The following is a 24,769-nucleotide window of genomic DNA, read 5'->3' on the forward strand; positions in this document are numbered from 1 at the left end:
TAAGAAGCTGACTATGTGCTCTTGGGGGAGGGGGACCATGAGCTGTATTTACCTTTCACCAGAAACAGTTGACACCTGCCTCACAGCAGGATTGCAACTGTATTGCCCAGTATGCCAGTAACAATGGAAGTACTGGGGTGGTGAGTAACACCAGTGTGGAATTGAGCCTTGGGGAAGAAAAACCTTTCTGAGAAGAGTAGCAGTGGTGAAGAGCAAACTGCGATGTGAACACAGTTCTTCCTCCCCTTTCTTCCCCATCAAGCCTGTGCCGGGCCCCTTCCAACAGAGTCAAAGGAGCCTCTTTCCGTCCCGTTAAGGCGGTGGCTGTGGATCTCTTCCCTCAGACCAGGCACTGCGAGTTACTGATACTCTTTGAAAGGGTGGAATACGCAAACGGGAGCTCTGCTGAAGCAACACCTGATGCTGCTCAAGGCCCAGCAGCAGGACATGACGCCGAGTGCTTGGATGGTATCAACCCATCCAATGCTGACAGAAGCCAGACAACTCCCGAAGGTGCAGGTGCTGCACTTGAAGAGAAGGAATCTACTTAACTCCTGGGAGACACTTTGCAGAAACTACTTTTGCTTGTTAGATGCTTCAGTAACGTTGGTGCTGTAACATCTAGGTAATAAATCTCGGTACAACAGAGCGAGCTGCAAGGCTTCCAAGTGATTTCATCAAACTAATGTGATCTACATTTTATTACATACTCTTAGGCCAAATCATGCTTCTCCCCTCCTGCCCTCAGGGGGAAATTCAGGTGAGTGAAGTAATACATCTGGTGGGCTCACTCTTTTAAATGGTTGAAACAGCTTTAAATAACTATTCTACAACTATATTCAGATACAACTGTTTGAAACCTGGGCTGATCTCTAATGCAACACCATCCCTTCCAGCCTGAGTGTCATACACCACACAAGTGCTAGTGAACAGCTGCTGTTCACCACCACCCAGAGCAGAGCAGTGAGGGCCCTGCCAGCACAGTCTAGCTCCCTGAGCGGGTCAGTGTGGTACAGGGACCCGTCACTGTCAGTGCTGACTTTCCCCAGCTCTGCCCACCTGTCAGAACAGTGCCCTGTCTTTCGAATAAGCTGGTAAAGGTTTAGCAATCTTCAACCTTCCATAAATCATTCACGTGCTAGATCTTTGCTAGGAAGCAACAAATCTATATTCTAATAAAACCACAGTCTAAAACTGATTTATGCTGAGACTGTAGCGTCCCTGACAATACAATAATGGCTTGCTTAGATCACTCTCTACAACGTACAAGTAAAGCAGTGATGACTTTGCTCTAGGCACACCCTCACCCATGAGAACTTACTGCCTGAAGTTGCCTGTAGACACCGGTCCAGGCCATCCTCCTTGGCAGAAAATTTTTCATTTTTGATAAAGGCTCATTTTCCTCTGACTATAGTAAAAGTCTTGGATGCCTTCAGTCAAATACCTCCGATGTCACAATGATCTCTGGGAAGGCTGTCCTCTAGGAAGCCCCACAGAGGCTTTTTGATCCTATAGTAGCTTTAAGAGGGGTAACATCAGCCTCGTGGAAAAACCATTTATGGTGGAGTGATATGTAATTCAGTGCTTAATGAAGAATGGGAAAGCAAGGGGAGCGTTCCCTCAGCTTACTCAGTGCCTGAGGTTATAGCTGAGGTACTGTGGACACTGTTTCTTTCTACCAAACAACTGCCCTAGGCAAAAGGTCCTTAGCTCGGGCATCTGTCTTACTGTGAGCCCTGTGCAGGAAGAGAGAAAGGCAGCTGTACTCAATGCAAAACCTTAACGCAGTCAGGTCTGCACGTACAGCAGAGCCCCAGCCACGCCAGTGAACGCGACCTGGTGATGGGGCCCAGCACCTTAAGCCACGCTTCCAGCGTACGCACAGACAAACCTGGCCGAGTCCCACCCTGGCACAGAGCTGCTCTCCCGCCAGGATTCGTGCTTCCGCACAGCTGCTCAGCTCCTTGCGTCATTGTAACTGACAGCAAGCCACGCTAGAGACAGTAATACTGTTAGCAGTGATCACAATTTTAAATCTCAAGCTACTGAACACACTTCTAATGTACGTTTAATAGGGACTGAACAAAAAATCTGCTGTCATAGCACACGGGCTTGCCGCTACCCCCTCCTTTTTAGTTGGGTGGGCACGTGACAACAGGTATGAAACCCAACAAGCTTGCGTTGTGTCATTTCCAACTGTGACATCATCGTTCAATTAAAAAATAAAAATTGCAATTCCAGAAAAGGTTCAAAATTTCCTTTCATTCTAAGCAATGTCTAAGGATGAAAACACTCAATTCCTTACCAAAAAGGAGCAATGAGGTAAGTACTTCCATAACCAATGAGCCTGCACTGATGTAATTTCTATTTTAAAATACCTACAGGACTTGAGGAATAAAAGTTCCCGTTTCTGAATATGCTTAAGCTATCACAATACCGATGACACTGGAGCATTTTATAATATCAAACTTTATTGCTCAAAACTAATTGTCTGAAAAATACACATGTAGTACTCAAAGACCAAACACATAGGATTATATGATTGTGCAGAAAAAAAGCAAGCAGAGGCTCAGTGAAAATGAGGCTTTAGAGTTGTACCAATTTAGCACTGGCATCAAGCAGCTGCACCCAACGCAGTTCCTACAGCAACCACTGTTACCTACTTGGGCAATAAGAATTAATTTAGTTGTGGTTATTTCACTGTCTCAGATAAACGTCAGAATACTGTAACTGATAATTTTATTTGGTTAACAACAGCATGGCTTCTTGCACTTCACATTGCTTTCCACGGAAAGGCAGGAGGCTGTCACTTCCTGAATTTTACTCCAGAACCAAAGCACAGTCTAGAGAATTAAGATAATCGTGATGCTTTTCAAGACCTGGATGTTACAAATATGTCTGTATAAAGCCTAACAGCATCACAGGAAAGTGGAAGTTTACATACAGCGGTTAAGTTTATGCATAATAGTCTTTCCAAACTTCTGAGTACCCAACTACTTCATCAGTTTTGTTTAATAAATACGTAAGAAAAAGCTGGATGACTGGTGTTTAAATAGGTAGCATCTGACTAGTCACTGGAAGTCACAGTAAGTTTTCCATCAGTACCATAAAGATTTGAATGCACACAAATTAAATCCTGAAAGTCAATATACCACACTTTTGTCGAGAAGCACATAATATGCAAAGCAAAAACTGGCTAATTCCCAAAGGATGGAACAGTTCTTAAAAATACCCTCCATCCCTATAAAAATACCCATCCTCCTCTGAATATAGAAGGGATAAATAACAAGTATCAGTGACAAAAGCAGCAGTTGTTTTATGCATTCATACAATCAAGATCTAAACCTTTACAGCCGATTACCTAGAAAACACAAGAGTTACAAGACAAGTTTAGGATACATCTTGAATCACACTGTAAGTGTTCATGCAGAAGCTGAAGTTAATGCAATGATCTATCCTCTATCACAGCAGCTCGTGCTTATGTGCAAATGCAAGACTGTTACACTCCAAACAATAGTAAACATTAAAACACAAGAATACTTCACAATGACATAAACAGCAGTTAAGTTGTTTGTTCCAGCAGTTATTGCGCTATTTTCTGGACATCTCTCCAGTTAAAGGCTGCAGCAAGGTCTAATACCATCTTTTTTTGTTTGTTTTTGTTTAGAATGCATAATAAACGTTCTAGGCTTTGGTTCACAATGAAATCTCTGGATGTTTTAATTAAGGGCAATGGTCACCTTGTGATTCTGATGGTGGCAGACTGAGGTAATACAGCAATCCTCTTAAAAATAATGAAAACAAATTTGTAAGCGAGGCATCTGCGGATATTCTGCAGGTGACCTGCAAAAGCACTGACATTCTGATTTCAGAGAAATAAAAAATATCTACGAGGGTGATTTGTCTTTTACAGTGCCATCCAAGTATAGATTTTTCTGCTGAAAACACATAAGCTGAAGTAAAACCTACCTAAAAGCGCAATACATTTAGGCATAGAAGATATAAGCCCTGTCTTTATGAAAACAAAACAAAAAGTAAAAAAAAAAACTCAAAAACCCAAAAGAGAGAGACAAACAGTAATCACTGCTTGTCACTACTGCACCAATATTATATACCCTTCAAAAGATGGAGATTTATTAAAGCTATACAAAAAAAAGCAGAGGCAGTGGTTTTTTTTGTTGTTTTTTTTGTTTGTTGTTTTTTTTTTTTTTAGGTTTTTTGTTTTTTTTTTTAGATAGGCCACTTCTTTAAATAATAGTTATGTATAGTCTTCGAACTACCCGTATCCTGTTACAACAGGATTACAACTCATGGAACTGAAAAGCTAAATACAAGAATAAAAAACGGGGTGAATTCATATTTGCAGAGACCTCTGAGCATATCACTCAAACACAGTAACAGGTAAGACTCCAAGACTCCTCCTGTTTTACCTCAAACATTATACGCAACATATTAGAAAACATTAGTTTGAGATAGAAATTAAAGTCCATGTATTTCCAAAATAATGGGCGATATTAAAAGAAGGTCTTGCAATACTGATGCCAGTATCGTTACAATCCAGTAGGCACTAAATTCATTATACTGCAGCACTCTGTGTGTAACAGTGGGGAAAAAACCCCAAACCAATAACCCATAAACAACGCCCTCCTTGAGCCCCCCGATGACTGTCCTGAAGTACCAGGAGCTGCAGCAATCACCAAGAGCTGACCCCTTTCATTCCCACAGGAGGAGGAGTGTCAGACAGAGCAGTACAATGCTTGGGGACATCACTGAACCCTGCCACCACCTTAGTTTTCGCTCTCTTCCTTCAGAACAAAGAACCCTCAGGCACGATTCCAAGAGCAGACTTACCGCCCAGGGAAGAGCCCCCTACGCGGAAGGAAACCCGCAGAGCAGCGCTTTCACTACAGCCAAACCAATTCCTTCTGTGCTTAATTTCATAAAGCCTCAGATGACGCGGTGAGTACTGCCCGTTTTCTAAGATTGTATTTTATAATAGTTGCATATTTGTGATTTCCTTATTTATCAGTTGAACCTGTTATGGTCTCATTCTACTCATTACTCTATGTCATATTCCAAATCTACATTCTAACTTTCTTTGCAGAAGTTACACTTTTTCTTTAAAAACTAAAAATGTAATTAAAAAAGTAAAAACAAAAACTTCTTAAAAAACCTAAATCGCTGCAGTTCTTTCAGATTTCTTAGGGTTGTGTTTGTTTTTTTAAAAAATTCCTTTGCTTTTATGGTGCAAATTAATTTTAAGACATAGCTGACCAAGCTAGATGTATTCTGACACCAAACAAATGAGAAATTGTGTTATTGCTGGGAGAAGGGAGTGGAAGGTGTTTGAACACATCATTGGCAAAATATTTTCAGACTGTCAACCATCCTCAGCTGTGTTTTGGCTCCAAGCTTTGAAAACAGCCTTTCAAATTACAGTTCTTATTTTAATCAAATAAATAGGGTCCTATTTCCCCCTTTCAGCTGATCTGTAAACTACCACAGGCTCTTTTCAATTAAAAGAAAACCCAGTAATTCTGGATATCCAGCCTGTTGCTCTTAACACTACCAAGTATACTTGTTCTTTTCAAGTAATAAAAAAATCTGCATACTGTGATCTTGAGTAACTAAGCCTGGCAGGAGACAAAGAAACAAGACAAACATCATTACTGGCCTAATCCTATGGCATTAGGAGCATTGCTCATCACTTTCATGTATTTGTCACCAAAGTGTCTTATCAGTGCATATTATTATGTGCTGAAATGCAACAAAACTTTTCACAAAAATAGTTTTAGGCATGTTCATACAAGAAGATGTACATATATTTATTTTATATATACATATATATGAATGTGTGTATATATATAATACCAGCTTCAACCTGTACATAGATATTCTGAATTTCATCCTTAAAACACATCCATTTCAAACAACATGGATGGCTTTCCAGGAAAAAGTGCTTGATTGATTTTATCCTGTGTGAACATGCCTGCCCTCTATGCATTTGCCCAAGTAGAGATCTTTATGATCAATCCTTTAAACGTATGTATCTCAGAGGTATTAAAAAAAAAAGAAAAAAAAAGAAAATAGGAAAAAGTAATATTGCCCTGATGATGCAAAAAGAACAATGCATAACTGAAGCAGCTTGGATTTTAGAAGTTATCTTGCATTCTGCAGCAAACAATTTTTAAATAATGGTTGAAAAATCTAGTTCCTCCATTTGTGTTATTGCTCCCCGCTTGTAAATTTTCTCATTACACGTCAACGGTACAGAGAGGTTCACTACCAGGTTGAGCCGATTCCACTATTGTCATCTTGGGTTTCTTTCGCGTCTCCTCCTAAAAGGTTATGATACAAACACCACCACACAGTCATGAAGAGAATATAATAATAAAACATTGATTTAGAATCTTGAAAAATTTTAGCCAAACTTGCATCAACTGTTGTTGTGAAAGGTTAACTTGTTCTAATGTTGAAAATAAATTTAGTGAAGTAGGTAAAAGGTAAAATCAATTTATAAGCCGGTTCAAGAGAGAATGAAAATCACTCTAAAAGTAGCCCTCCCCAAAACATGAAGTTTTTAACAGCATTCTTGATGCTAGACACGACATAAAACAAGTAAAAATTCTGATCGCCGGTAAGCCTGACCCATGGCATGTCTGTAAACACAAAGAGCAGATACTCACTCTTTCTTGTGCCAGTTTTTTCATTTCTTCCTGTAACTTGTTCAGGATGTGCAGATTTGGCTTGTTCTTTTTGGCATACTGCTGAAGTTCTATCACACTTTTATCAGAGGTTTCCTATTCAACAGAACCATAAAGCAACAACAGATAAGCTTTTCTGATGAAAAAAAAATACTAAAATATGTGGAGCAGAAGCTTAGTATGTGATAGCTGTACTTCCTTAAGTAATAACATTTATTTCCATGAGTCAGTTAAATATTAATTAGGTTATATAATTTCGACCTGGAAGATGCAAGATTAACACAATTATTATTGTCAATGAAAGCACTCATCTTACGTTCTGGCAATAGCAAGGTATGAGAATCAATTCATAAGAACTGAGAACCGGTCACCAATGCATACTGCCTCTACCGTGACAGGGAAGAACGCTACTATGCCAAAACAGACACCATTAAAAGTTTGCTGTAACTAGTTAAAAACCCAGAAAAATACAAAAGCCAAAATACAATTGCAAGGTAGGTTACAATCAAACAAAATCATGTTCACCTGTTTAACCATCTTGCTACTCTCTCTACCATACATACGCAAAAGAGAGCCCCAATTTTTCACATGTGGATGCAGTAGCTGTAGGATTTTCTGAGAAGCTAATTGTTTCCCCACTCTTTTATTTTTGCCTGTAAAATAATCATGAAAATGTGTCAATACTAGCACATTAGGTAATAAGATGTTTACTTGCATTATTCAAAACTGAGATAGCAGAGAAGAGTAGAATCAGCACGTAACAAGCTAGATAGCTGAACAAGCACCTACAAAATGGACAACAAACAAGAACAGGAAAAAAGGAAGATGTTATCAGAGGGCACACCAAGTACTGTACTTACACCAGCCTCGCACTGTGTGCTTGCCACAAGTCATTACATATTCGCTCTTCTGATTTTTACCAGGAATCACTTCAAACTTTATCGATGTATCACCCATTCCATGGTTTCTTAAGCACAAAAAAAAAAAATAATTGGTATCATATACTAAGTAAAATTACACTCAACTGAAGTGGTTGCAGTTGTCTTTGACAGTCACTGCAATGAAAGCAGATACATTAATAATAAATTTTAAGACATTAATTAATAAAGAGTTCATTTTCAGATCAGTAACTTGACTTGATTGGAAAGGCAAGCCTGTATAAACAAAGAACAAATAGATCTGTATGTCCCACAGCTAAAACCTCATCTCAGAAGACAAGAGGCACGAACAGCAAATATGACTTGCAGGAAGATCCAGCATTAACCCGTACAGCCCCAGTGAGCTGGGCCAGCCCACGAACCTCCAAGCTGCTGCCAGACACCATGGGCACCAGCAACCAGGCACACAGTACGCCCAGGCCCAACACCCGTACACAGCAGAATTTGCTTCTTATTCCACAGCCTCACCTTTTAAGGCACTCATGGAGAATCTGATACGGAGACAAGAGTCCAGCTTTACTGGTGAGTTCATATACCCGTGAGTCCTCAATACTGATATGGTTAAAATACTACAAAGGAATTGAAAAGGGTTACTGTGCTTTCGCACAAATAAGACCTTAGTAGTGTTCTTAACCCTCATTTCTCCTTTGCAGCAGCAAAGAAATTCTGTTACTCTTAGCTTAATACTTTAAATTTAAATCCATAATGGAGGCATTTACAACATCAATAAAACTGCCACACCTAATCATGTATTTGCATACAGAAATCTAAATAATTCCTTTAACTCCAATTTTACATTATACAAGATGGACATAAAAACGACAATCTTAAAAATCCTTCATCACTCTTTCTCACTTTGTTTTAACTAATTATGATATTCTACTTAACAAAATGCTATGGTTTAATAAAAGAAAATGTAACAACTATTGGAATGTTTTGTACTTTATTATAAAACAATGAAAAAAAACTCATCTGTTTTCTTGATCATTTCAACAGCGTAGGGCTTACAACACAGTTTTACGTTAAAGCAAATGTACAAACAGCTCATTCTGTGTATTACACTTTTCAAAATTAAAACATTCCTTCCAGGCTTTTCCTTTACTCCTTACTGATGGTCTGTTACATGCTGAATTGAAAGCGAATGCATCACTGCTGAACAAGCTATTAAATATTTCCTGTACCTGAAAACACAGTGCACACTCTCCAGTTAAAGAAACTTCTCCTTTGATTTTCTCAAATGCCACTGCTTAAAGCCTGGAATTTTAGCTGTCTGATCTGGCACTAAATAGCTTTCACAGGTAAGTAAAAACGCCTCAGAAGCCTGGACACTTTTTGTTCTTACTTGGTCTTCTAAGACAATCACACAAAACCTGACAGCATCTAGTTCTGAACCTTTCAGGGCATCAGCCAGATGACCCTGGAAGTCAGGACAGCACAGGCAGAGCGCTGTCGTGGAACATTTCAGGTCTTCCATAAGTGACCTGTTACTTCAACAGAGGACTAGTTCTCTGTATCACAGTACATTTTCTGACGGTTCCCATGGAAAAAGAAGTATTTTGATTGATTGTCATAGATCTTGCTTTAAGTGAAAAATTTCACATTTCTATCCCACTGAGAAAACAATGCTTTGAGTTTTTATTAATATTTCTGACACTGAAGGTGAATGTTTTTAAAACAGACTCCAATAATGAGCAGACTCCAGTCAACAAGCAAAAGCTCTGTACCTCAAGTTCTTCACTGTCTTTGGGCTTCTCCTCAGAGGTCTGTTTAACAAAGTCAGGAATAAGGATTTCCAGTGTAGCTCGAGCTGCAGAAAATGATTAAATATCCTGATTAAATTTATTTTAAGCAACACTTGTAAAGAACAACAGCATAACGAAGCACTCTCTTAAGCATGCCTCACATCTCCCCTAGAAATCTCCACTCAGAACAGAGAACAACTTTACAGATAAGATTGGCATCTTGGTTTTGTAAGAAGTATATTCACCTGCACTTTAAAGAAAAATATTTTTCTACTTGTTCAATTCTGTAATGAAAGTCTCACAACTAATTAAACTAAGAAGAACCTGTTTTTTGCAAATGCCTATGAAAGAAAAAAAAATCAGGTCTCATTTTAAAAGTGATGTAGAGCCCTTAGGACCTAAACTTAGGGTTGTCATCATCCCTTAGTCACTCCAGTCAAACCCTAGCCTGTATCACTAGGGCACTCAGAACCCCAGTACTGTACAAGAAGTGCACTCACAATTTGCCTAGATTTTTATAGCAAGACCCTTTTTTTCATGCACAGTTCTGGGCTGGCTTTTGGCAATTTAGCCACACTGATGTATTTCCCAAGTGCAGAAAGTGCCACAGGTACACGACATATCTTTACAATTTTGAGAAGTTATTTTTCTTGATCTTTGTGCTAAAGACATTAAGGAGGTCTAAGGTGTCAGCCACATGCTCATCTAGATCTTAGTTATTACAGACTTACACAATTAGAACTAATTAATGAAGACAAGTACTTGGAAATCAATCACATAGTTTAGCGCAATTGTTTCATTACCAGAGAGAACCAAAAGCTTGAGGGAATTTTTTTGGTTTTGCTTTTAAAGAAGGGCAAAGATTTACGTTTTGCTAAAATCCACCACCAGGTGTTTACAGAGCAGGTGACAGCATAAATACAAAGCCTCCAACCCCTTCTTACTACTTTGATCATCATAGACACTTAGACCTCCTCAGTATACATCAATAGTTTACATTTAAGTTTCTTCATGTTCTTCTCTCCCAGTACACTGTTGTAACCTAGGGTGGTCAGAAAAGACTCTGCAACAGTATTTATCACTTTTACTAAAAAGACACAAGCGTACCTTCTTTGACTATTAAAATTATTCCTACTTACTATGGAAAATACGTCATCTTCAAAGCAGAAATGAAAATAAACAAACAATTCAGCAGATGGTATTAAGAAAGAAAAAATGTTACCAGCTTTATTCTTGGCAAGTTTTTTGCTGCTGGCAGTTCCTGCCCCGTAAGTTACTCCATCAATAATCACCGAGGCTCCAAAAGGTTCACTTGGGTTCTCTGGAAATGGAGGAGGAAAGAAAAAGAATGCTTTTCAGAATTCTAATGTAAAATACTCATGAACACGAAATACCACCCCTATCAAGGTTTGTTTTCTTCTTCATTTCAGCTTCAAGATGGATGGAAATTGTTTACTCTTCAGAAAGACTGAAGAATTGCTTACTCTAGTGTATGAAAACCTAACAGTTTTCCATCAAAAGAAACTTGCCACCATGTCCTTTGTTCTTCCAGATGAAGAACTTTGACGTTTTAAGAGATCATTTGTATAAGCAAATATTAATTGTGCACAGTCAATAACACTGTAATTGCCCATGTCACTGATGCAACCTTTCAGGTGCAAATGAGCTACCCAAATCCATTTTCACTTAGGCACATAACTTGTACTGTTATTTTAAATATGCCTGCTGTTATCCTCCAAAGCCATGTTTAAGATACAGAACATGCTTCCTATCAAGTATTTGACTCACAACAGACTTTCAAGACATTCCCTAGGAAAAAAGTCCATAGTTCAAATATTTTTCCCCCAGACAACCAAGCAAGAGATAAGCCCCTCAAAACAGCATGTGGTCGATTAAAAAACTTAACAGACTTACCACATTCAAAAAAATTGTAAACAGGGCGAACCTTTAGGACTCGTTGCATATATTCATGCAGTATGCAAACTTCAGATTTCCCATTGGGATTAATGACGAATTCTACAAAAAAAGACAGAGGGAGGAAAAAACAGCTAAGCAGTTTCAGTCTTTAAAATTTCTGCTACAAATAATTAAATGCCAAGCTCCAAGGGGTAAGTGCCCGCTCAAATCAAATGCAATGCTGTTGAATCAGACATGGATACTTATGACCTCAAAGTCCATTTTCTCTGAAGAAGTATTGAGAAATAAGTCTAAGAAATCTATCAACGGCTAGAAGTGCACTAATTATTATGAGCTAAGTCAAATATTCTGTGTTCAATGTTTGCAGTCCCATGGCCTCTGAACCTCTACATGCAGCATTTTTGACAACTAACATCAATTATAAATCCTCCAATTTGCTCCTAAACATGTTTACCTCCCTTCTAACAACAGGCATATAGACCTCAACCTGCAAACCAGATTCACTCTGGGGTTTTTTTTCCCCATGAAATCCTTTTTATTTGAAAGTTTGAGGGTTTTCCTGCAACAGTATTGTCAGTCAACAGCACAAACCCTGCCTCAGCAGCTACTATGGCAGTATGGGAAAGATTTAGACAGATGAAGTGCAAGCAAGTTCTTAATTTAAATAGTTTCAGTGTGGCTCTAACCCCAGAATTTAAGGTAAAGTGTATTAACTAAAAATTCCACTGCATTTCCCTGTCACAGGGAATGGTCAATACGCAACTTACAAGCTTTAATTCTGCTAAAGAGAAGAAACCCAGAAACACAACAATGTACAAAACAACAAGAAAACCCAAGTCACAGGCCTACGGACATTTTAAATACCAGACCACAGTTAAACATACTATTATGGCTACACAGCCAATACAGCCAAGATCCAGTTCCCCCAGCTTCTCATCAGACATGATATCCACTCCTGGCACCACAGGACACAACTGCACGCACAGTTTTCTTAACTGTATCTCCCAAACTGCTTTAAATTGGTATTTTTAATTGTAGGTTTTAATCTGGATCAATCTGGCATTTGTAATCAGTCCCTAATTTGGGACCAATTAGAGCAGAGAAGGCAGTAGCACTGAACCACTAGGCATGAGTGTTTTTAGTAACAACCAAGAGTAACTGGTAGCTGAAGGTAGTAATCGGTTGCCACGACTGCAACCTGAAATAAAAATCATTTAGGAATTATTCTTTTAATAAGTAGTATATTTTTACAGCATTTTTCCTTTGCTATGTAATATGATGGATCCAAGAACATTAAATTCTAGAACAAGAAGAAAGTGAACTTATTACAGGATTTTTTTTTTTTTTTTCAGTCAAGTTCAGAACTGTAATTAGTCTTTGATATAGAATATTTGAACTACAGGTACGCAAACTAACCTTTCTTTGTAGGTGCATCTTGGACAGACAAGGTAATGAGTTTCTGATTGGCAGGCAGAATAGGCCGCTCAGATTCTGCCTGCTTCCGCTTCATTTCACGATTGAATTGCCGTCTCTCAGCCCAGGTTCTGAATTTTTTTACAGTAACTTGTTCAAAGTCGAAACGCTTTTCTAGATAGCGTCTAAAATCTTCCAGATCTAAGAAACACAAGCAAGTTACTCTCTCTGCTTTACCACTGAGGAAACATCAAGCTTGCCATTCCCACCGTTTTAAATGTTATAATTACTTTTTTAAAATAGGAGCAAAAGTAGCACACTCAAGGTTAAGACACTCTTTTACACTAACAGAACTAATGACAAGTTTTCCTGTTACTGGGTCAAATGCAAAACACGTACAAACTGGAAAACAAAACAAAAAAACCACATTTGTCACTTGAACAGTTTACTAAGCCCTAACCAGCATAACACCCAACACAATTTGTAACAAAACACTAGTAATTGCTCTACTTCATCACCTATTCACCTTCTCATTACCTGAAGAAAGGTATACAGTGAGTAAAAACAGTTACGCTATTAGCCTCAGTTTCCTAAAGCCAAAACCAACTATTGCTCCCTACTTATTAAACAGCATACCATGACACACTAGATAATGATGCTCCATGAACTCCACCAGCATCTGCTGGCCTCTAAAGAGAATTTAACACGTTCATTTTCACACACAGAGTACTAAAAGACTGCCCCCTTGGAGTACAGCTGCTTCTCCTTTACAGGATACTTCTGCAGATCATATCAGCAAAAGTCAACAATAGCATCCCAAGATGTAAACAAAGAAAAGCAAGCTGTTGGTATGGTTTCCTTCCACAAGGAATTCCAAATGCAAGTCACACACTTGATCACTCAATAATTTTTTTTCAGTAATACAGAACAGATCCTATTTAAAGAAAGAGATAGACAGGTGAACTTCATGTAGAAAATAAGCGCTCACTGGTTTTAGTTTTGCTGCGAAGTATTGTGTTTGGGGTTTTTTTAATCCTTTGGCATGGCTTTTGGACTGAAGAGGACATGTGATGACAAGTTTTATGTTTGAACACTACAAAGGTAAATGGCAGCCTACAATCCCTGTCAGTGTTCTGAGCAGCAGTAATTCACATGGACGGTACCTGCAGGTACATAGCTGTGCTAAGTGGCAGATGAGCTTCCCTCCAAGTTCCTCTGTAAGTTTGGCAGCGATTTTGATGTAACTTCTTTATGCAACTTTTTGTGTACAAGCCTTCAGACTTGCATAAATAACGAAGCATCACACCCCTCTGCATGAGTGCAATTACATTTGCATGACATATTCTGCTAGACTTGTGCAAATAAGCAAATTTAGTGTAACTGCATCATTCATCTTAAGAGATCATACTGAAATAGATATAATTCAGCCAATATAGAGACCGCACAGAAAAGCCTATTTAAAGAAGCCACACAAACACACTTGACAACAATTCATATGTACACATTGACTTAATTGATTCTTAAACTAAGATAAAAGTCTACAGGACTAAACTTCCAAAATTTTCATTTTTGCATGCTGCACTGGACTCTCAAGTCTTCAGCAAAATCTCCACTGTATATTTTTCTCTTCCTGTTAAAATCAAAATTGATTTCTAATACTGGATCTATTTCTCCAGATCTTTGCATATGAGAACAACAAGCAGAAAGACAACTGACCACTTAATCTCAGGCAAGGTATACACTCAGGTGCCAAGTCTGCAACAAAGCATATCTATCCCAGATGCCATCACCCCAACTCCAGCCAAGAAAAGACTCCACTTCCCATACATACCTACAGATTCATCTTTACATACTTCAACTTTGGCCTTAACTTGTCCTAAGGCTCCTTGTGCTGCATCTCCCCCTGAGGGGTCTTTGTCATCTAAAGGCCCAGAATCAGCTGCAGTAGAATCTGGTTCTTCTGTTTGGCAATCCAGTTCTGAAGATTTATCTAGGTGCTTTACAGGTGATACCTCCCCATTTGGGGTAATGTCATTGTTTTGTTCCCTTTCCTCATTTTCCTTCATTTTTTTGTAATGCAAGCAGGGAATGCTACTAAGGGGAGGATCATGTTTCTGCAAATGTAAAATAATACAGAAGGTTTCAGTACCTCAAGGTCACCAAAAAAAAACTCCAAACAAAAAAAAAGGTACTAAGATGGAAGTTACTTTTATTTAGTCTAGGCTCAAGCTTCTCTTCCATCATCAATCTTGTTCTGACTCCAGATCTGAGTACGTCCATTCCTAAGGTGTCTTGACACCGTGTAACACTGATACCAACCTTCGAGTGCATTTGCTGTTTTAGATCCAAACTATATTTTGTTCCATTACATGCAAACACTACCTGCTTTCATAAAATCCATTGAGCTCTCTTGGGGTATAAGCTCATGACATTAAATTCAATTTCTGCAGATTCCTTGGGTTCACGAACATCACATGCTTACTTCTGTAAATTTGGACCACAAGCTGCAGGCTCAGGCCTAGTTTATAGCTACAAATAAATGATCTAAATAAATTTAATGCTGTAATAAAAACAACATTTTGCAGCCATATGCTAGAACAACAAAGGCATGACCATCTCATTTGTTTTACCTGCCCAAAATTCATTGCAAAACCAAAGAGAAAAAACACTGTAAGAAAAATCATATCATAGTTTCAGAAACAGGAGTTTACTTTTCAAGTACCTTAACTCTAACACTCGAAAGAAGCCTGCTAGAGTAGAAAACTATTCAGCTATTTGCAGGCAAGAATCTAATTTTTTGATCTCATTAAGAATTTAAGTAATTGACAGTTCTCACCCTTATGCTTCCTGTTCCCAAGAAATAAGGTCTAGACCAGGTAACAACTCTAGATTCTCTGTGCAGATATACAGGAATGCCCGAGTTATGGAATGTCATAATCCATCCATCTGGCAAAGGTTCCGTAGGAGGGCGGCCACGACCTTTAAAGCAAAGAATGGCTTTAAACTTGGATAGACTGCTTAGAAGAACAGAACAAGAATCAAGGTTTTTGGTTTTTTTTGCTTTTTCTGTCTCAAATTATAAACCTACACTGAAACAAGACTAAAGTTTTGTAGAAAGATTTCATTTTGCTTTAATAAAAAGGCATATGCTTCTAACCCACATTAAATCCTGCAAAATTACAGATTCCGTTACAGTTTCAACTGAAAAGCAACAGTAACACTAACTTTTTATAAAGACAGGTTTGTTCATTTCACCACTGAACTTTCTCTTCATTTTTTCTAATATATTTTTGTCATCACAGCACCACTATATCTAATGGAAAAGTTGTACTTGCTTTTGAAACAACTGAGTTTTCCATTAAAATTTTTTGCACCTGACACTCAGGGATAGATTTGTACTGGGACACCACTAGACCCATAGACCCAAAGAGCAGCAATGACTCAGGCTGTAAGCTAAGGCTTTCCTATAATATTTTTCAGCATAAGCACAATACAAACCAGGACCAGATCTACAAGCCTCTATAATGAAATCTTAGCTAACAAGAAGACTACTTCTTCCAAAAAACAAGACTGAAATTAGAGTGCAATAAGCCAATATGAAGAATCACAGCAAAAGAAAGAGTATTGCTGTAAAATCTTATGCTCACACTCAAGTTAATATGTGGCCTCAGTCCTTTCAATTCCAGAAATCTGAGAACGGTCTCACTCCTCTTTACATCAGAAATCAGAGACCAGACTCATCTTGGCTGGGAGCTTCCCAGCAGTCCTGTGTTAGTATAAAATTTTGGAGGGAAAAACCTGTTTGGTTTCTTATTTCAGCATACAGTGAACTGTAAAATTCTCCTCCAGAGCCGGTTCAAATTTTAATTCCTATTCAAGCAATTTTCAGTTACATATTTCTGGATTGGTTCACATTCTCAGCTTTTCTTTATTAGTAGTTTGTAACATTTACACGATGAAAATGGATAAATGCAAAGCCACTGAGTTACCTAATGATTTTTTTAAATTTAGTATTGCATGCATAAAGACTTAATGTAGAGCAGTTTCAACAACAGAAGTTAAATAACTAAAGTAGGAAGAAGTCTACAATGACCAAAACCAGTCTTCCACTGTTTTAGGGTATTGGAGATAAAAAAAAATAAAACAATATCCTCATTCACCTCCCCACTGCTGAGGTAACGTGCTTGATATTTTTTCACAAATCCACACACTAAAATACATTCTTATCACACACAACAGCTGAAGACCAAAAGCACTCCCCAAAAAATTGTATCCTAAAGAAAGAAGCCTTCAAACAATAAAATTCTGTAACATATTAACTACGTTGCGAGAAATGCTATCCCACACTTCACTTGCTGATATGCTTTTGTTCTAGAGACATACACCACACAAAAAAAAATACAGATATTTAACAAACATTATCTTACTTTTAAGTACAGTTTTAATTTTGGTCATCATTGGCTGCACACTTGTTTCTCCATCAGACTGGTGATCACTTTCACCACCATATTTCTCATTTTCTAGTCTCCTTGTTTTGGGTGCTCGAAGACCCTCTTCCAGCAGAGCATCCACATCATTATCAAAGTCATCCTGAAAGAGACTCCGTCAGACACTATCCTTTTGGGTCTACTAACCTCCCTTTCCCCTTGCAAAGAAAAAGTATACATTTTTGCTATGTACTTCCATACAGAGAGAAACTAGAAATTTCCAATGATGCCACTAAAAAGACTGAAAAATAAGAAAATAAGTTTTTGTAAGTGAGAACTGTTATTTTTCATGACAAAATGAGCTGTAATTGTGTAAAAAGCCTTTTAAAGGTTATTTTTAAACAGGACTATAGAAGCTGCCATGCAACTCAGAAGCTTGACCAAGATAATTTACAAAGGTCTTCGGCCGAAGTTCTGCCCCTGAAAGTTCTGCATTTTTGACTCAAGTACTGCACATTTCTAAAAGAGACTGTTTCAGTGAACATCTTTGCATATTTTTTTCTAGCCACTTGGACACCTCTTACCCACCAAAAACCTGTGGATTTACTTACCTCATACGAGTAATTCAAGGTTTCTTCATCCACTTTATCTCTTTGAACGATTGCTTTAGATGTGAACCCTCCTCCTTCTTCATCTATTTCCATCAAATTGTCGGTAAAATCTTCTAGCTCATCCAGAACTGCATATTCCACTCTCTTTTCCTGATCAATATCATTTTCATCATCCTTCTTGTCATCATTTTCACCCCCTACTCCTACAGCTTTACCATTACTACCACCAAAAGGACAAACATGCAAATCCCCATTGACATTATTAATACCAAAATCTGTATCTGCCTTATAATCCTGCTCAACTCCAGTGTACAGAACTTTCCTGTCTTTGCTTTTGCAGCTCTCTGTAAAGCTAACACTAATCTTTACATCTTTAAGCAACTTAAGATCTGGGGTGAACTTTCGAACTGAAGGTGCATGACGAGCAGTTCTTGGGCTTTGGTCACTATTGTTAGGGTCTATTATAAGACGACTTTTGTAGCAGGCAGATCCCTTTGTGAGAAGCTGTGTTCTGCAGATACTGTGCGTGTCCCCAGCAGGGGTATCTGACTGTCCATCACCACCAGAGCCAACGTCCATTACCTCTGCGTCACTGGACGTTTGCAGGGGAGGTGGTGGAGGCTGTTCATTAGGCGGCAGAGGTGGGGGACAAGTGTGATTCTCCACATTCATTTCTCTTGCAGGTTCTTTAGGGAGGGGTGGTACATTTTCATATTTCTCCATTTTTAAAACTACTGTTTTTAAAAAAACAATGCTTTAATAAATGTTTATATCTATATTCCTAACATGCATAAGTCCATCAAGATTGGTTTATCATGTTCTATTCAATATGCAACACTGATGATTCAGTTAAGCTGACTACATTGTTCTTTTCATTAATGTAGACAGCTTTCAGAATCACTGTCTCAATTATTGGAAATCACAATGCATTCAGCTTAAATAGCTGAAGACTAAGACTGCATCTTCATTGGACAAGCAGGTCTCTCTTCTTTCAACCTACAAGAAGAAGAAGAAGAAGAAGAAGAAAAAAAAAAAAGATATTTGTCACAGAAAAGAAATAGAAATAGTATCCCAGGCAAAAAGAAAAAAAACGTCACTCCTTCTGGCATAAATTTCAAGTAGAAGCAAGAGTGACATTTTACAGTGGAAAAAGCAGGATATCTTGACACCATTTTGAACAAGACTGGAATTAGACTGTATTTACTGCTTGATCTGTATACCAGCATTAGAATTTGCTAACACATAGCTCCCTGTATAATTTGTTGACTATCTCTGCTTGGTTAGCAGGCAGGGCTTTAAGCATGGTATTCGTAGGGACCAGACTAAAACCGGTGCATTTGGGGGGGGATTCTCCTATTACTTAAAATAACCTGATATTCAAGCCATACTTACCCACACAGCAGAAAGGATAATTAGCTTACAGTTTAAGACCATCTGCAAAACCAACAAGATTTTAACAACTATGGTCTTATAAGACACATGGCTTTTTGGAAGTTTAAGTTACTGGATATTTTTGAAATCTCACTGGAAGTTTTAACAGGAAATCTTTACTAAAAGCTCACACAAAATGACTCTCTAGATAACCAGATACAAGACACTTGATCTTATACTCCATACTATTATGCAACTATGTATTTGTTACGTCTGAGGAATTCAGGTCCAGATACGTAGCATTAAAGCTCAAATGAATTCTGGAAGGCATTTAGAACCCAGTGTTTTTGGTAATTTAACCTGGCAAAAATAATCAATTGCTGTAGGAAATTTTACGGGGGGGGTGGGGGTGCAGGGGTGTGTGTGTTTTGGGTTTGTTTACTTCTTTTCTACATTAAGCAGGTTCTTTCTACCATGTCTTCAATGGCTTCTTCAATTATACTTTTGTCATCTGTGCAGGACTGTAAGTACCTGGGGAAAGGATGCATAATTTCTTACCTGCTATTTTGGTTTCTCCAAGTCCCTCCATGCTACCCCAAACGAGGCTTAAATCTTCCTACCAGCTAGAAATAAAGCAGCAATACGCTGCCTGAGACAGCCGGCTGGCTGAAGCTGCTCTGTTCAAAGTATTTCCAGGTAGCAGAGAAAGCCTACCCAAGTGTTCTAGAAAGATAAGCTCCAAGTACTTAGTGTTGCTGTGTAACATTTGAAGGCAACAGGGCAAAATGACTGGGTTGTCATGAGGGACTTGGAGAAGCCAAATACAATTCTCTAATGTATCTCTACGCCAGCCAGAACAAACCAAAAACAATATCCAAACACCAACTGGGGCAAGGCAGGAAGCTGGGAATTGGGACTTATAATGGGATCAATTCAAATTCAGCAGCATACAGAAGAAGCTACCTACCTGGAAGCTGGAAGAAAGCAAAATACATAACAAAGCAAACTATTTTAGTGATTTAATAATTAAAAAAAGTTTTGTTCGGGCAACAGAAAAGTTCATATTTTGTGGATTTTTTTGTGGTGTGGTTTTTTGGTTTTTTTTTAAATATACTCAAAACTGATGCATTCAATACTCTAAGCTTGACATGCATTGGAGAATTGCTAAGGAAAAAAGACTCAATTTTGATAAACACTCTAAAATAATCCCATCTTCTCCAATACAAACATACTACTTTCCAGAATGAAAAACCAGCTCATTGACCAGTAAAACAAGTAGTTCTATACATTTTAAATCCATTCCATCCTAACAAGATGATCATACAATCACCTGAGCAGTGATAATTCCTTCTTCTTTCAACAGTTTCTGAAACACCTAATACAGAACACCTCTAAAAATATATTTGGCTAATTACCTTCCCCCTTCCTCATCTTCAGATTAAAAAAGGAAAAAAAGTGAATGACAAATTAAGTTCTTCACAATAAATCATTAGTGTCTTCATTGTTAATTTTGAACACATGAATCAAAACTCACAGTACCAGGTTCACTAACTGCTGGAACCTAAATGCCTAAGTAATCTAATTTTTCCACCTTGGAGTCTTCAGAAAAGTCTTAAAAAGAGCAAACATAAATAATTTACACAGAAATGAAATACTGAAATTGGTATTCCAGAATTTGAAAGAACACTACCTTCCCATATGACCAAGGAACTACCTGGTCCAACTAGAAAGAATATGTTTGACAAGTTGTAAGACATGACTGTTAAATCAATTTTCCACATCCCTGACACACATGCTGCTCCTACGCTAAAGAATGTTTTAACACCACCAATGTCAAAACACAAGAAATTAATCTTTACCTGCCTGGCTTTGGTAGTTTGCTGATACTACACCTCCATCACAGAAGATGTCTTGTTATTCTATTCAAGTACTATTAACAATGAAATTCTTGTTGTCTTCCCTTTCTTGTTGGCTTTGAAATAATGAACAGCATACCAAATCACTGCCAGGGACTGTCTGCTACTCAGTGCGCATACTGTGGCCAGAAAAAGTACCAGACCAATATCAGTTTAAACTAGCTTTTGTCAGAAACCTGCCACATCCCTAGGGCAAGATAACAGTCTGGTGGCTCTACAGTTACAGTGGGCGACAACACCTTCCTATAAGCTACAAAAAGCCCGGGAGAAGCAGAGTAACACAGGTCCAATTCCCATCTACTTTCTTGCCAACCGATGTTACAATATGCCCTTTATAACAGAGGTTGGGGGAAAAAAAAACAAACAGAAAAAAAAGAAGACAACAAAACCAGTAACGATTTTCCCATAGATATCAGGTATTCTGAAAGAAAAACAGAATAGACAAAAACCAAAATTATGTTAGATGACCCAGTAAGTTAAATACAGCCAAACAGACCTTAGGATCAAGGGAACCCCAACCACCACACATACCTAAACACAGACCTAGCATAGTTGGTTATGTAATATTAAAATACAACCTAAGTTAGCCTGCCTATTGTCATCCTTTACTAACTGGCCCTGAAAGAACAGATCTTATTCTCCAAGGCTTCACCAAGTTCCTTCGACAGTTCCATAAAGATTCCTTAAAAAATACAAAACACCATTGACAGCTGCAACAGCCAGTACAAAACACCAAAGGAACTCTGGATGAACTGCTGAAAATATGAATACACAGCTCATGTTCTGCAGTCATCAATACATGGAAATTTCTTATTTTTAATTGCTTGCTCTTACTTCAGCAGACCAATTTGAAAAAGTTTCATGTCACATAGAAAACTCAAGAGAAACAGATACACGGTGAACACCTAAATGTAACACAGCAAACTGCACAGGCCCCAATAAAAGTAGTGGCTTGGCTGTCTTACAGATCTTTATTGAAGGTAGAAAGAAAAAAAAAATAATCTACTACTACATTAAATAAAGTGTCACTGCCTATTCCTGCAATCAGAAAGCGGGGAGAGTACACAGAGAAAAAAAGTATCTCTTTTCAAGACAAGAAAAAGTACAGAATCTTAAAATTTGTAACCAGCACTGCCCAAACTCAAAGAGAAACTCCCTTCACCATACCACATGTTGGCAGTCTTTCAAGTGAGTTCAATAAAGAACATAACTTTCTTCACGAATACCTGTAGCTGCAGTCAGGAACATGGAACAACATATACCACAGATTCTCTCTTCAAAAATTACTTTTAAAAATAAAAAGTATTCCTTGTCTGAAACTGTTTATTTCACATTCAGCGGAACCCAAAAGGAAGAGTGGCTCAGAGCAAACTCTCCTTATTTGCTCTCCAAATACAAAGTCCTCCTCCTCCTCCAGCTCCAAATGGCAACTCCGCAGAGCAGAATTTATTGAGGCAATGATTATGCTAAAAGATCCACTTATCTTTAACCCTTGTCAGTGCAATTCCTCGCTCACAATTAACTACCTTCTTTTTATTATACTTATACCTGTTGTATCTTTTTGATATGTACAGTCCTAAAAATAAGTGAATTCTATTTATTATCATCAACTACTAGAAAACCCCCAAATTAAGCAGGCTGATTTTATTTTCTTTAACCCAGAACAGGAAGACTCCAAAAAAATTTTCTGTAAGTTAACTACTAGATACAGGAACTGGTTCCTCTCCCGATTATCAGCTCTAGAATAGAAAGATTCTGAAGAAAATAACCACTTTGTCCAAGTCGTCCAGGCAGTTTAAGAAAATACTGTTGGGGCCCAACCATAACATTATCAGTGGCAAATACAGACAAGGCTCAAGAACTTCTCTAGTTCGCAAGGCTTCATCGCATTTCAGAATGAACAGAGTACATAATTTTGAAAATGCACCTTCAGAAATGGCAAAGCAATTGCTGCTTTTATAGCTTGACTAGTTTTCTGACAGGGTTTAGATAGTTTCAATTAATTGCGTAAAACTGGAAACTTTTTTAAAAATTTGCAAATTGATGCCTGGGAAAGAGAAAAATAATTTTTCCTTTCACATCACAAATAGCTTCTTACTTGTAAAGAAAGACAACAGACATAAGGAACCAAATTCTCCTCTCGTTTTCTAAAAAAGCAAAATAATCCCAATAATTGAAAGGAGCTGCCCCAAAGAACTAGCGACCTAACTTATCCAGAATTAACAACAGGAACCCCTAAGTTTAATTAGCTAGACGAAAGGGAGGAGAGGTGCGCTCATGAAGATAACAGTAAAGATCTCATTTCAATATCTCTAACAACATGAAGGAGCAAAGAAATGGAATGGGTTCCCCCAGCACGCCCTCAAACTCGGTACGCGGGAGCGCTGCCTGGATGCGAGGGGGGCCGTGCTCTCAGTAGGCAAACGTGCTTCATAGACAAACCTTAAGCCTAGGGAAAAGAGGTGCAAAACAGAGAACTCTATCTTTCCAGGCAAAAAAAGGTGAAGAAAGTTAGGAGAATAAACCTTTTAGAGACTGAACGAGGCCGTTTAAGAACATCTAACTGCCCTTCGCCATTAATAGAAGGCACAGGCGAGCAGCACTCCGAGTGCGGGGCAGCCACACCACTCTCACCCCAGCCTGGCCGCCCCACCGCCCCAGGCCGACAGCAGCGCCCGGGCCAAGGGCCGCCGCTCGGCCGCTCCCGCCGCGCCCTGCGAGGTGCGAGACACGCGCCCCCCGCCGCCCCCCGGTGGGCCGACTCCGGCCACAGCTTCCCCCATCACCCCGCCGACCAGGAGGTGTGCGGAGAGCAGGCTGGCACGGCCTTCGCTTCCCTCCTCCTGCCCCGGAGGCTGCAGCGGGACCGAGCAGCGGGACCGAGCGGCGGGCGGGAAACACCCCCCCTCCCCGCACCGCAGCTGAACCGAGCGCATCAGCTCTGAGGAAAGGACGCTCCCGCCGGGAGCGGGGGGAGCGCCGCACAGCAACCCGCGCCGGGCAGGGCGGCCCCTGCCCCCCTCCAGCTACGGGACGCGGGGGCGTTGGCCCGCGCTGCTCGGGGACCGACTCCGCGGGGCGCCGGGCCGGAGGCGGGGGGCGCGGTGGGCCAGGCGGCCCCGCGGCCTGTGGGGACGGAGGAGTGACTGTCCGCGCGGCGGCGGCTGGGCCGCGCAGCCCTACTCGTGCACTGGCCCCCCCGTCGCCCCACGGGGCCAGCACCCACCTGAGCCATGCCCGGTGTCCGCGCCGCTCCTCCGCGAGTGGAGGGGGGAGGGCGAGCTCGGCCACCTCACGAAAGCCGTCCCCCTCTTTGCGCCGCTGCCGCCATCTTTAAACGCCTGCTCCGGTCGCCCGACAGGCGAGACTCCGCGCTAGCCCAGCCAATTGTCTTCCCGGTCTCTGCTGTCAGGGATTTGAAATCGTGGTAGCCATTGGTGGGTTCCCTGGCATGTTAACCCGCTCTGCCAATAGAGACCCGAAAAGCATCCGCCCTCACCGCCGCAGGGCAATGAGAAGGAGACGGGGGCGGGACCGGGGCGGCGGGAGGGCGCGGCCGCCCATGACGGGGAGCGGCGCCCGGCGGAGGGCGGGCTCCTTTGTCTGGGGCCTGGGGAAGCCGCGGGCGCCCGGCCCCTGGGAGGCCCCGGTCCGTCACAGCCCCGCCGCCATCGCGCCGTCTCCAGGGCAACCCGGCCTCTCCGGCGGCCAGGAGCGGCGCGGAGGGAGG

At 39.9% G+C, this 24,769-nt stretch overlaps 2 protein-coding genes across 4 annotated transcripts in view; one reads left to right on the forward strand and one right to left on the reverse strand.

The window, feature by feature from the left end:
• TRMT2A (tRNA methyltransferase 2 homolog A) overlaps positions 1–6,060 on the forward strand; it is a 13,132-nt gene extending 7,072 nt beyond the window's left edge. For 2 of the 3 annotated variants that reach the window (XM_040602725.1, XM_040602739.1), the window contains one exon: positions 263–6,060. In XM_040602725.1, coding sequence (XP_040458659.1) covers positions 263–551 — 289 coding nt within the window. In that variant the 3' untranslated portion in view covers positions 552–6,060. The remainder of the gene's footprint in view (positions 1–262) is intronic. The other variant, XR_005829219.1, reaches the window with a different exon arrangement.
• On the reverse strand, positions 2,452–24,417 carry DGCR8 (DGCR8 microprocessor complex subunit). The gene is made up of 14 exons (XM_040602711.1): positions 24,266–24,417; positions 17,753–18,748; positions 17,142–17,304; positions 15,551–15,693; positions 14,546–14,828; positions 12,718–12,915; positions 11,299–11,400; positions 10,607–10,705; positions 9,367–9,449; positions 8,111–8,211; positions 7,565–7,671; positions 7,230–7,357; positions 6,687–6,800; positions 2,452–6,338 (listed from the first exon to the last, which is right to left on the reverse strand). Exons 2-14 carry the CDS (start codon positions 18,473–18,475, stop codon positions 6,255–6,257), a joined length of 2,328 nt encoding a protein of 775 aa, XP_040458645.1. The 5' UTR covers positions 18,476–18,748; positions 24,266–24,417; the 3' UTR covers positions 2,452–6,254.
• Positions 24,418–24,769: the final 352 nt, after the last annotated feature.

The sequence above is a fragment of the Falco naumanni genome, chromosome 1, assembly GCF_017639655.2.
Source record: "Falco naumanni isolate bFalNau1 chromosome 1, bFalNau1.pat, whole genome shotgun sequence".
In the NCBI taxonomy this organism is placed as follows: domain Eukaryota; kingdom Metazoa; phylum Chordata; class Aves; order Falconiformes; family Falconidae; genus Falco; species Falco naumanni.

Coding starts and splice junctions, on each gene's coding strand:
- DGCR8 (XM_040602711.1), bottom strand. CDS start 18,475: ATGGAGAAATATGAAAATGTACCACCCCTCCCTAAAGAACCTGCAAGA. Junction 10,706..11,298: donor TTACAATTTTTTTGAATGTG/GTAAGTCTGTTA, acceptor CTCCATTTCCAG/AGAACCCAAGTGAACCTTTT. Junction 6,801..7,229: donor GTAGCAAGATGGTTAAACAG/GTGAACATGATT, acceptor TCTGTTGAATAG/GAAACCTCTGATAAAAGTGT.